Source organism: Anolis sagrei, chromosome 6 (genome assembly GCF_037176765.1).
Source record: "Anolis sagrei isolate rAnoSag1 chromosome 6, rAnoSag1.mat, whole genome shotgun sequence".
Taxonomy (NCBI): Eukaryota; Metazoa; Chordata; class Lepidosauria; order Squamata; family Dactyloidae; genus Anolis; species Anolis sagrei.
Genome location: NC_090026.1, coordinates 13,799,171 through 13,811,673, shown reverse-complemented (window position 1 = coordinate 13,811,673; position 12,503 = coordinate 13,799,171). Strand labels below are relative to the sequence as shown.

The 12,503-nt window shown below is 41.2% G+C and overlaps 1 protein-coding gene across 1 annotated transcript; it reads left to right on the top strand.

Moving 5' to 3' along the window:
* Window positions 1-5,599: 5,599 nt before the first annotated feature.
* Window positions 5,600-9,771, top strand: LOC137097239 (C-type lectin BpLec-like). Its single transcript, XM_067469472.1, has 5 exons — window positions 5,600-5,669; window positions 5,881-5,972; window positions 6,851-6,991; window positions 8,211-8,325; window positions 9,509-9,771. The coding sequence occupies exons 1-5, from the start codon at window positions 5,603-5,605 to the stop codon at window positions 9,574-9,576; spliced, it is 483 nt and encodes a 160-aa protein (XP_067325573.1). The 5' UTR covers window positions 5,600-5,602; the 3' UTR covers window positions 9,577-9,771.
* Window positions 9,772-12,503: the final 2,732 nt, after the last annotated feature.

The window sequence follows — 12,503 nt, the reverse complement described above, 5'->3', positions numbered from 1 at the left end:
CCTCGGCTAGTGGAACACCTCCCTCCCTCCATGCCGCAGTTATATAGGATCAACCTTTACTGAATAAGCTCAATAGAATAATAATAATAATAATAATAATAATAATAATGTATTTGTATCCCACCCCATCTACTTAAGGGGATTCAGAGTGGTTTACAGCAATGTGAATAATACAAACAACAAACAATCATAAAACAAATAACCAAATTAAATTAAATCCAAGAACCCCTCTATTCTCCATAGCCCTTTCCGTGAGGTGATGATCACTTGAAATCTATACACATAATAAAAATGAAAATATGTATGTGTGCATGTGGCTGGGGTGTCCTCTTACACAGACCAGCTCCCACTTCCACAAATAGCTATAGTTCCCACTACACTGGAAACACCAATGGCCCTCTCTCCAATGACATTGCAGGTTAATTTTTACAGCCAGGCATCTACCTTCTTGGTCCTTAAATACCAATTCTGATGGTATACTTTCATTTACATATGTTACTACCCCTCTTTTCTTTTTTTCATATGAGGAATGGTACATTTTACCTTTTTTTTTTCTCAGAGAGGTGGGAAATATGCTTATGACATATATGTGTTTCCTGGTGCGTTATTATATCATATTTTTCCCATTTCAATTTATTTTTTAAAAAATCCGTTTCTAGGGTGCGTTTAAGCCATTGATATTATTCGAAAAACATTTTATTTGTCTTTCCATTATGCTATTCATTTTCTTCTAAGTCCAAACCGACTGCGCCAAGATCCAAATTCGAAACCACAGATGTCATTTCCTCCATTCCCATTGGTCCTCTTTCCGAAGTTCCAGTTCCAATCTCCGCAAATTTCCTTCCCTGTGACATTGTTGACATTTTGTATTCTTCCAGCGAGACATATCTTGCCTTTTTACTTAAGTTTCCATTTCTAGGTGACAATTGCTTCTTCTCTCCTTTCTCAGCCTTCTCTCCTTTCTCTGCCTCTCGCATCAATTTTTCATAAAATGCTTTTGCTTTTTCTTCCGTAGTGAGCCAATGCCGTTCTTCATTATAAGTCACCATTATGCCCTCATGTTTTTCCCATCTATATCTAATTCCTCTCTTCTTCAATTCGTCTGTGAGAAAGTAATATTTTTTTCCTCCTATTTAATGTCATTTGTGGGTATTCTTTCAAAACTGGAATCTTCGTTCCTTTATATTGTAGCGGGTCTTTATTGGTCTTCCATAGCACCTCATCCCTAATTCTCTTCTTTGTAAATTGGACTATTACATCTCTTGGTGTTTTGTGAAGTATTTGCATTGCTTTAACGTTTCTTTAATGTGTGTCTGTCCTAAATTCCTTGGAAAAATCATATGTACAAAGGTTCATTTTATGATGGCATGAATTGCCATTTCCTTGGGTTCCTGTGAATTGCAAATTATATTGTACTGGCACTCCTTTAATGCATTTTTGTTCTCTAAATCACTAAGATAACAGAACCGTATACCTTCTCTGACAAATAGAATGCATCATTCCCATTTGCGTGTGCATGGGCGATACACCTCCCACAGCCGACACAAGAAAAAACAACTCACACAAGGTTTTTGGGATAAACAATGGCCACAACTCATGTATTGATAACAGGAACAAGGGTTGGCAGCCATGCATAGGTCCTGGATCAGGATCGGGCAGCCCATTGCTGTCCGATACCGCAAAACACACCAGGGTACCACCAGCACAATGTAAACTTGGTATCCCTGAGACCACCAGGCAGTCTCCCTTTCCACTGGGGGGGGGGGGGGGATACCAAGCCAGATCCAGGGCCCATGCCCCATGCCAACAAGGAGTTGTGACGAGTAGCACCAAAACAAACAACTGAGAATGGGTAACCAGGACAAGCTAACATAACAAGCTAACCATAGACAAAGACGCAAACAGCATGCTGGGTTGGTGGGGTGGATCAGCTGATGCAGGCACAGTACCTGCTGGGGATCCCCACCCCCCTTGCCACCAACCCTGGTTGCCTGCTCCCAATAAAGTAAACTCCCAAGTGGAAAACCAGCCTTTGCTATATCCAGGTTGGCTCTTGAACGCTTGAGGAGCTGTAGATGCAAGGGGGCCTAGACGAAACCCATTCCTCCTGTCATCTGTCCTTCCATGCGTGCTGCAGCCATTGAACCATGTCCTCAGCTTACATCCTCACAGGCACAGCGCCTGCTGGGGAGCTGGGGGCAGCCTTAAATAGGCTGCCTGAGGAAGTGAGAGGCCGGCTCCGGCTCTCCAGCAGCAAGGCATGGCCAGCTGGCCATTGGTCACCCATCTGGATGGCGGGAAACCTTCCCGCCATCCGAGGGGGCTTCTGGGAGGAAGAAGCGCCCTGAGGCAACACGCCGCAACATCCCTGGCCCGGTAAGTCGGGCCATGCCTTTTTTTGATGAGCGGGGCACAAATCATACAGTGTTCCAGACAGGGCCATAGCCAGAAAAACAAATCTGGATGGCGGGAGGTGTTGAAACTTTTTTTTAGCAAATCATGAAGAGTAGTATGGTATGGTTTGTTCCATATGTTTATATAGACTTAATTAAATCTATCTTCTATTTTAGTAGACAAAGTTTCAAGACTTTAAAAAACTGCAAATGATTGCTAATTGCTAATTTATAATTACAAAAGAATACCACAACATCTGTTGGAAACACTTGAAAACTGTGTCAATACACTTTGACAGAAAACATGCTCCATTGATAAACTTCAGCGGACACCATAGAGTACAAGTCCGGTCAGTCTTTCTTGCCCCATTGTGCTTCTTATGTAAGTTTTCAAAAATTTAAGAGTTGACTTTGCAGAGCTTATTATTATTATTATTATTATTACTTGTGACTTAGGGTAGGCTGAAACATTGTTAAATGCATAGATAATAAGACAAGTAAAACACATATATGAAAAGACTTACTTAAAATGAAAACACATTAAAAATAATAATTCATCTCAATAAATTCAAATTGACCTGCCAAAAGAGATAGGTCTTTCATTTTGTTTTAAATTCTGACAGCTTGTTTAGCTGTCAAATCTCTTTTGCTAGTGAGTGAGAAGTTGCAGACTATTGTTCTTTTTGTGTAAGTGTATTTACGTTGTGTTATATGCGGTAGGCCTTAGTAGGGTGGTAGTCGTAGTGGTAAAAAATTAGATAAGTAGTTCTTTTTAAAATATATCAAAACTTGCCATTTGTGCAAACATGCTTTTGTTTCTTTCTGTTGTTGTTTTTCGTTTTAAATAAAAACCTATAAATGTAAGAAAAGAATGTATTTTATTAAGGCAAAAAGATTGGACAGATATGGGGATTATTAAAGCAATCCTATTTTTATTTTGAAATTCTTTCAGCCAGGCAGGCCCGTAGCCAGGATTTCGTTTCGGGGGGGGGGGGGCTAAAAAAATTTCGGGGGGGGGGGTTTCGGGGGGGCTGAGTTTCGGGGGGGGCTGAGTCTGAGTGAAAGAGGGTCTAGCCTAGCAAACCTTTTGTATCATTACCCCAATACCCCCATGCATATGGGATATATTGAGTATGGTGATCAGATCATGATATGAATAAACATAACAGTTTAAATAATGCACCGGTAAGGCCTTTTCGCGAACCACCATGAGAATTTCGGGGGGGGGGGCTGAAGCCCCCCGAGGGCCCCCCCCCCCCCCCCCGGCTACATGCCTGCAGCCAGGCATTTCACAGTCTCGGGGCAGCCAAGGAAAAGGTCCCTTGGGTGATGGTTGCAGTCGAGTTCTGGCTGACTGAAATAAATGTCCCCCAGAGAACCTAACTGTATGGGGGGATTATATGAGAGAAGGCGATCCCACATTTAACCTGGACCCAAACCATTTAGGACTTCTATGTTAATGTGTTGTTTATTCGTTCAGTCACTTCCAACTCTCTGTTGGCCGTGGCCACCCCCAGCTCCTTTGAGGTAAAGCCAGTCCCTTCAAGGATACCATCCTTGGCTGGCCCCTCTTGCTTTTTCCTTGCTTTTCCCCCAGCATCATTATCTTAATGGTGATAACCAATATGTTATTTTTTTTTCTTTGAAATTAATTTGCAAGCAGTGGAGTAAGCTAAGAGGAGGTGTGATGTGCTCATTCCTAAATGTATCGATATCCAATCTGACTGCCATATTTTGAACTTATTGGAATTTCCAGTATTGGTACAGGGTGCCCCATGTACAGCACATTACAGAAGTCCCATTGTGAGGTTACCAAAACATGTACATTTAGGTCTTCCAGTTCTACAAAGGGTCACATCTGGTATATCAGGTGAAGTTGATAATAAGCACTCCTGACCACTATATATATATATATATCTCGGCTGACATTTGGAAAGATACTGGACAGAGAGAAGAATAAATCCAAGAGGAAATGGGTAACAAGGGAGTACATGCTGTAAACATCAAAATGTAGGGTTGAGGAGAAGTATTAATTAGAGCACTTCACAGCATATGTGCAACTTTGGAGAGGTAGTAAAGCATTGGGCTAGAACCATATGCACAGTGGGATATAGAGTCATCAATGGTTGCAAAAACAATTGAGCATCTTCATGGTTGTTACACTGAATCTGTATCTATGTTAATTTGTTTATTGCACTCATAACCATGCAGACATCAATAAAGAGAGTTGTTTATTTAGGTATATATTTCCTTATCTGAATAAAGAACAATTTACGATGTCTTTCTAATGAGTAACACGTAAGCAGTTCAAGTGTAAGGAAACTCAGCCAGGATTTCGTCATCCTTTCGTCTTGATATTGGACCATTATTTCTGGTCAATCATATATATATAACCTAGAAAAACTAGAGAGCAGAGCATTGCCAAAGAACTTCCCAGTTCAGTTGTCCACTGGATCCGTTTACTGAGGGAGAAACCAGCATCAGGTGAGTGACTTGTCTTATATTCATATAGAAGGAGATGAGTTAATTCACCAAGAAAAGAATATCAAAAGGGTATATAATTAATGAGAAAATCGAAGTTTCTGCATAGGTGAAGCAAAGCAGAACCAATCCTAATTAATGTCTCACAGGCTATTAGTGCAGATAAAAATGTCAAGACAACAAAACAAAGTAAAGGATTCAAGATTCAGGTGGCTTCATCAGAAAGGAAGGTAAACCTTCTATATGCTTTAGATCGGTGGTTCTCAACCTGTGAGTCCCCAGATGTTTTGGCCTTCAACTCCCAGAAATCCTAACAGCAGGTAAACTGGCTGGGATTTCTGAGAGTTGTAGGCCAAAACACCTGGGGACCCACAAGTTGAGAACCACTGCTTTAGATGAACTTGGCAAGAGCAATATCCTTTCCATACTCAACAGCACCACATCAACAATTTGACATCACAAACCTTGAATTCAGTGCAGATGTTCCACATCGGGAAGGGATGTCAAAGAATCTCCATGTTTATAAAACACTAACACAATTCCAACCAGATCCTATCCAAAATGTACTGTAGATATCTTCATTGCAGTTTTCCTCCTAAGGCCTACAATGAAAGACAAGGTGCTTTGTAACTTATTGAGCTACTTCTCATTGTTATTCCATTTGCTATTCACTCAACATGACTCTCTGGAACATTTATTTTAAATCTCCCTTGAAAGTCATCCGGAAGATGGGACTCCTCGCCTATGCCAGCCTATGCCTTTTTGGCCTTCTGCTCTCCAGTCCTTTTCCAGGAGGTAAGTCCCTTTAAGAAACATCGAAAGTATTATGTTACACAGTTACTTTGGGAGGTTGACTATAGGTAGTTGATGGATGGCAGATAACACCCAACAAGCCACAAAAAGTCTACCCTCGAACCAGTGTGTAAGGTTTCCATACATAAGAGAGAACGCGCTTAATATCTTCTACTACAACTTGTCCTACATTCATATCCCTTTCCCCTTGCAGCTGAGGCCAAATCCTGCCCCAAAGATTGGATGAAAGATCAAGGGTACTGTTACGGTTATTTCGAGAGTGAAAAGACATGGGCGGAAGCCGAGGTAAGAAACATCTTCTGCTGGATAAGTTATACGTTCTTTTAGCTTCATTTCATAATTGCCAAGGAAGGTTAGAAGCAGCCTGGGACCCCTCCCACAAAGCCATATAACCCAGAATATCAAGGCAGAAGATATTCTGTGTTATACGGTCGTGTGGTAGGGCCCTGAGTCTAACGTATGGAAAACATGTGACATTTCAGATACTGATAAGCACTGAGCTTTGGGTTTATTTGGTTCTCCTAAGCAATAACTCCCTGCAGAACCTTATTATAGACGATGTATTGGAGGTCTAAAGGCAGCAAGGTATCTGCTAGTAACCCATTTCACAGAACTCCACACACTTGCTATAACCAGTTTCATCCAAGGTTGCCTTCACCCTAAAGTCTGCACTCTGAGTTGATGTTTGTACCAAGCATCAGAAGGAAGTCATTCTTCGCCTATTTTCTTCTTGATTGTAACATTGAGTATTTTAACTATTTTCTTCCCACTACAAGAAAAATCTTGGAACCCGTTAGCAAAACAGGATTGCATTTGTACAACATTTGCACATGGTTGTTTTGCACAGAAACAGAATTTTCTGCACAAAAAGTAATAGTTCTGGGTAGAAGAAATCTTGTTTTCTGCACAAATATTCTTTCTTCAAACAAATTGAATAGTTTTAAATATTTATTGGCTGATATTGCGCAAATGCTTAGAAAACACAAAATATGGCTTATTTTATGGGTATGTCTTATTTTCGGGGAAACAAGGTAAGTTGACTTCATTTCTTCCATTGTCCCCCACAAATGAGAAGAATGGAGCAAAAAGTCTAGAGAAGCTTTAAAATGCTGGAAGATAACAGTGTGAACAAAACTCCTTCTGTGTCCCTTCTCTCCCCTAAGATTGAGTGCCAGACCTATGGCCCCGATACTCATCTGGCCTCTATTCTTACTGAGTCAGAGACAGATCTCGTTGCTAGCTACATCCTCCTTCACAAGCCCAAAGGAAGCAATGTCTGGATCGGACTGCAAGATCCCTATAAGGTGAGCCTCTGTCCTGCTCTGGTTTTCTCACAAATTCTCATCATCACTTTGGTGATTCCATCCCAGGCATTACTCAAAAATTATAAAGGGAATTACCAACCGTCACTGTGGCTATGTTATCACACCAAGACTTGGAAGCACTACTTCGTTCTACAGAGAATACTTCTAAAAAACTATGCTGCACATAATCATACTGAACCAAGCAAATTGGATAGTGTGTTGTACATCACTGGGATGTGCAGGTTAAATTATGATTATGATCTCCTGCATTTCAAAATTCACCTGCACAGCTGGGGAGATCTTAGCCCCAAAATAGTATTTCATGCATTTAAGGAAGTTGTATGTTGACATGGAAATGCCTATGGTTTTCCAAAAAAAATTGTTGCACTATTACTTGGAGAGTGGAGAGTGGGGAGAAAGGGAAAGGAAAAGGAAGAAAAATGGGGGGGGATATAGATTAGTTATTGGTTAGTTGCATCTTTGCCAACCTTAGCAATTGTGGCATAGACACCGAGAATTGGGAAGCCCTGGCCCTTGAGCACTCCAGCTGGAGGTCAGCTGTGACCAGCAGTGCTGTAAAATTTGAAGAGGCATGAATGAAGGGCGAAAGAGAGAAATGTGCCAAGGGGAAGGCGCGTCAATCCAACTCCAACTGGGACTGCTTTCCACCTGGAAACCGATGCCCTCACTGCAGGAGAACACGAGGGTCAACAATAGGGCTCCACAGTCACCTACATTCCCTCTGCCAGGACACCCACAATTTGGCATATTCCATTCTTGGTGCTCTCGTCATGTAAAGAAAGATTCTTTTTTGGTGTTTTGGTATTTTCTTATCTAGTAATCTTAATAAAATCGTTTCTGGTTTCAATGTGATTTTGTTGTTTAATATACTTTCCATTTCATTATGAATTTTTATCTAGAAATCTTTCATCTTTGGGCAGGTCCACCACATGTGGTAAAAACTTCCTTTCTTTTGTTGACATTTCCAACATAAGTCTAAACGTTTATATATCTTTGCAAGCTTTCTACTTATAATGTGGATCTTTTCCTGACCACGCAAGTCTCCTGAGTGGTATTAAAGCGGAAAACCAATCACAGACTCTTGCTAGACAACCTCTATTACACCCAATAAAATCTCCTACAGCTTACCAGCTGAGATGGTATCTGCACCATCTCAATTGTCCCTCCACTTCCTCATTTATGTCTCTCATGTCTGCAGAACGGGAGATGGAGGTGGACTGATGAATCAGCCTTCGACTACAAGGCATGGGGGTATGGCCAGCCAGACAATTACCGGAATCAGGAATACTGCGTAGAACTCATGCGTTATACAGGTAAACTATCTGAAAAAGACTGAAAATGAACAAGGTTGTCCAGCTGATGAGTAGAATCATGGTGGAGGACCTGGAAAATACCTACAGAGAAATCCCCTCTATAGTTTCTAGGTCTTCCAGCAACACTCTATGACCAAATTTTAACAGAAACAAACATAGAATAACTTTGGAGGACCTAGAAAATGCCTACAGAGAATATTTTTGGGCATAGCTATGTGAAATTATGGGTACAAATCCCAGCTACAGGGATTATACTTTATCACACACACTCCCAACCAAGTTCTGAACCTAGAATCATTCTTCTCAGTTACTATTATTATTATTATTATTATTATTATTATTATTATTATTAATGGTATTTATATACCCCTTTTCTTACCCTTGGGGGGACTTTATTTAGTTTTTATTTGTCGTGTCAGAGCGACCAGTCCATTATATTACATTTCTAACAGAACAAAGCAAACAAACAGAAAAAATACAAAACTTGTGAGTTTGGTAGTTGGTTAAATGTCCTTTGACCAGTATCTGGCCACTTGGAGTGCCAGAAGGCGGATGTCAGGTGGTGCAATACTGGCTAAGTAGTGTAATTTCTCCAGTGGTGTAGGGCGCAGACACCCCGTGATAATGCGGCATGTCTCATTAAGAGCCACATCCACTGTTTTAGTGTGGTGAGATGTGTTCCACACTGGGCATGCATACTCAGCAGCAGAGTAGCACAGCGCAAGGGCAGATGTCTTCACTGTATCTGGTTGTGATCCCCAGGTTGTGCCAGTCAGCTTTCGTATGATATTGTTTCTGGCACCCACTTTTTGCTTGATGTTTAGGCAGTGCTTCTTGTAGGTCAGAGCACGGCCCAGAGTGACTCCCAGGTATTTGGGTGCGCTGCAATGCTCCAGTGGGATTCCTTCCCAGGTGATCTTCAGAGCTCGGGATGCTTCTCTGTTCTTGAGAGAAGGGGGGACTGAAAGCAGTTTACACAGAAATGATGGCCAATTTCAATGGCTTACAAACATAAACCAAATCACAAGTCAACACCATATAACTCAGGCTATAACAGAGCAGTTATCCAGTGAAAAAGTATTTTACAAACTTGAGGACTAGAGAGCTGACACAGAGACATCTTGAAACCCTTCCCAATAAATAACATATTGAGAAGAAAATGACATTGTTTTCTGTATTTTAGGTTTCAAGGATTGGAATGATATATATTGCAAGAATACTAACGCCTTCATCTGCAAACAAAAGCTGTAGAGCTCCCTGTATAACATTGAGCTGTGCATGCCGGATGAAACTAGATTAGATGGATATCTCTTTGATGATCATTGACCACTTTTCCTGATCTGATGCTCTAAAATACCATATGATTTCCCTTCAAAATACTGTCTCTGAAATACTGACTTGATCTCTTCTTCTCACCCTTGTTAATGGCTGCAGCACAATGTGAAATTAAATAAACTATTCTTTATGCATCTATTCCATGGTCTTTTCTCGTGTTTTGGAGAGTACTTAGCCCACTCCCACAAGGGTCACTAGGAGGGGTGGCTTGTTGTGAACACTTGTGCAAAAGAGGGAATTTCCATCACCTGCATTTCCTCTTAACCCTGCTAATAGGAGAAGAGTGCTGGGTTTAATGGGTTTGGGGAGAAAGCTCTCTGCAGGACCCTATAGGCAAAAGGCTTTAAAATTGACACAATTCACTAGAGTACCTCAAAAAAGAAAAACCAAATGGAGGACAAGCTGATTTTGCAGCAAAAGCAATTATTTCTTTATCAAGAAAACAGAGAAAGATAGCAGTAAAACCCAACAGAACTTTCTGTGTTCAATACAAAGAGAAAATTAGAAAAATGTCATGAATGCCAAGAATCCTCTTCTTGACCGATGTAAGGGAGCTACAGCTAAGATGAAGGGGTTACAGACTAAAACATGATTTTCTCACCCTCCCAAGCAAAGGGAAGTCCAGGTGAGTCGACTGGTTAAAGGCCAATGCAACAGCAATTCTATCAACAGAGAAGGCAGGGAAGTACAGCCTTGATCAAGAAGACCCTGTGGAGAATTCTGAAAAGGAAGGCTGTCTTCTGGACACATACATTCTCTCTTATTTTTTCTGGGGACCCCTCAATTGCTTTGCCCCTTTACCTTTATGCAAAACATTCCTCATTTGGGTCTGTCACCTGGAGCAAAGGGGACACCTCTCAGCAAGGCAAACTATGAACGGTTCCACGCAGCCCATTAACCCCGGAGCAATCGGGTTTTGAAAACACGATTGTGCCCGAGTTCACTTCTACACATGTCCCAGAGAGCCCATGCTTTCTGGGGGAGGGAGTGTCCACATGCGTTCCTGGAACCTTCCAGGAGGACAAGGAGATACCCACATCCCTCCTCAAAACCCCTTAAAAACAGAGAGGAAAGTAAAATAACTTACCCAGCCAGCATTTAACTGCTGCCGAAGCTCTCCTGGCACATAGAAACAACATGCCAGGAAAAGGGAGAGGCGCAGGAGTGATTTTTTTTCCTCTCCTTTCTTTTCTCCTGGAACATATAACTACAGCAACTGGATGCGGGGGGGGGGGGGGGGACCAACAACCTGTGGAATTCTGAATACTGAGTAGCCCTAAGAGCCTCAACAGGTGAGCCCCTGATAGGAAACTGCATAGTCTTAAGGAATAGTAATGGCATTCTCTGCAAAGAGAAGAGTTGTAAGAGAAAGAGTTGAGTTGAGACCAAATGGGAGTGATTTATTATTGTCTCCCCCGCTCTGCCAGGCAAAATTAGTGGTGAAAATGTTGGTGGAACTTAATCTGAATTTTGAAGCATCTGTCCAAGGTGCTGAACATAATCTGTTGGCAGGGTCCAATACTCTGGATAACTCCAAACTAAAAACAGGAGAAAAATCCAGCATCCATTTGATATTAGGGTCAGTAGCTGCCAGGGCTTCCTCTTGTGAAAGGCACCAATCTTTTAAGGAAGTAAAAAATTATTTGGATGTGGACACATGCCTACTATAGCCACATCCAACATCACAACAAGCCAGAATTCAAGAGGAATATGCTGGTGGAAAGCAGGCAGTGCTCCCATTTCTATTGGAACAGCTGAGCAAGTAAAGAGAGAGTCTGCTTGCTCTGATTGGTCACCCTGGTATGAGACTCCTGTCTTGCATGTCCCCTGAGAAGCTAATCCGGGGTTTGCTTTATGGTTAATTCTCTGGATTACACTACGTAACAACATTTGAGAAAAAGAATTCTGTTCCTGGTTTGGAAGTGTTATTTCCTGTTTAATGGCCCAGCGCTTACTTTGAAAGTAGTTGTTATACTCCAGAAACTTCGTTTTTGTGGCTGCCACAAACTATGTTGAATTGGTTGAGACTTGATAAGATATTCATTGAAAAACTATAGCAAGATCTGCTGCAGGATGTTCTGCAAAAACTAAATTTTTGTGGTATAATAAATCTTTTCAGTGTTTTTACGATAGAACCAATAAGGACATAACATTCATAACCCAGGAACAAAAATGGGTTACATAGTGTTATGTATGTGACAGCCTTCATGGTGACTACTGTGTCACAATAAATCATGGACTGAAGCCCTTCCATACAGCTGAATAGAATTTCACATTTTCTGCTTTGAGCTAGAAAATTATAATAATAATAATAATAACAATAATAATAATAATCTTTATTTCTACCCCTCCTCCATCTCCCCAAGGGGACTCGGTGTGGCCAAGCCCAACAAATTACAACAGAGCAAAAGAATACAACAAAAAAAGCATAAGATAATACATCAAATAAAATACAATAAAATAAATCAAAGAAGATAATATAAAGTTAACACAGAGTATAACATAAATAACAAAACATTGAACCAAGTGAGCAGGGCCAAATACAACAAATAGAATTGTAAAACCCTGGGTGAGATGGATGAGTAGGGTAATGTACTGTATCTGGTGGGAAGTTCAGATGGGACAAACAATGGGATTTAATTCACTGAAGGTATGATAAAGTGCATTGAAAGGCATTATGTACTGAGTTGGTCAAGGTAAGAGTCTTGTTGTTCAATCCTTGAAGGCACACCGGAACAGTCAAGTTTTTAGGCTCTTCCTGAAGGCTGCCAAAGTGAGCGCTTGCCTACTCTCACCAGGTAGTGAGTTCCAAAGTCTAGGGGCCACCACAGAGAAGGCCCTCT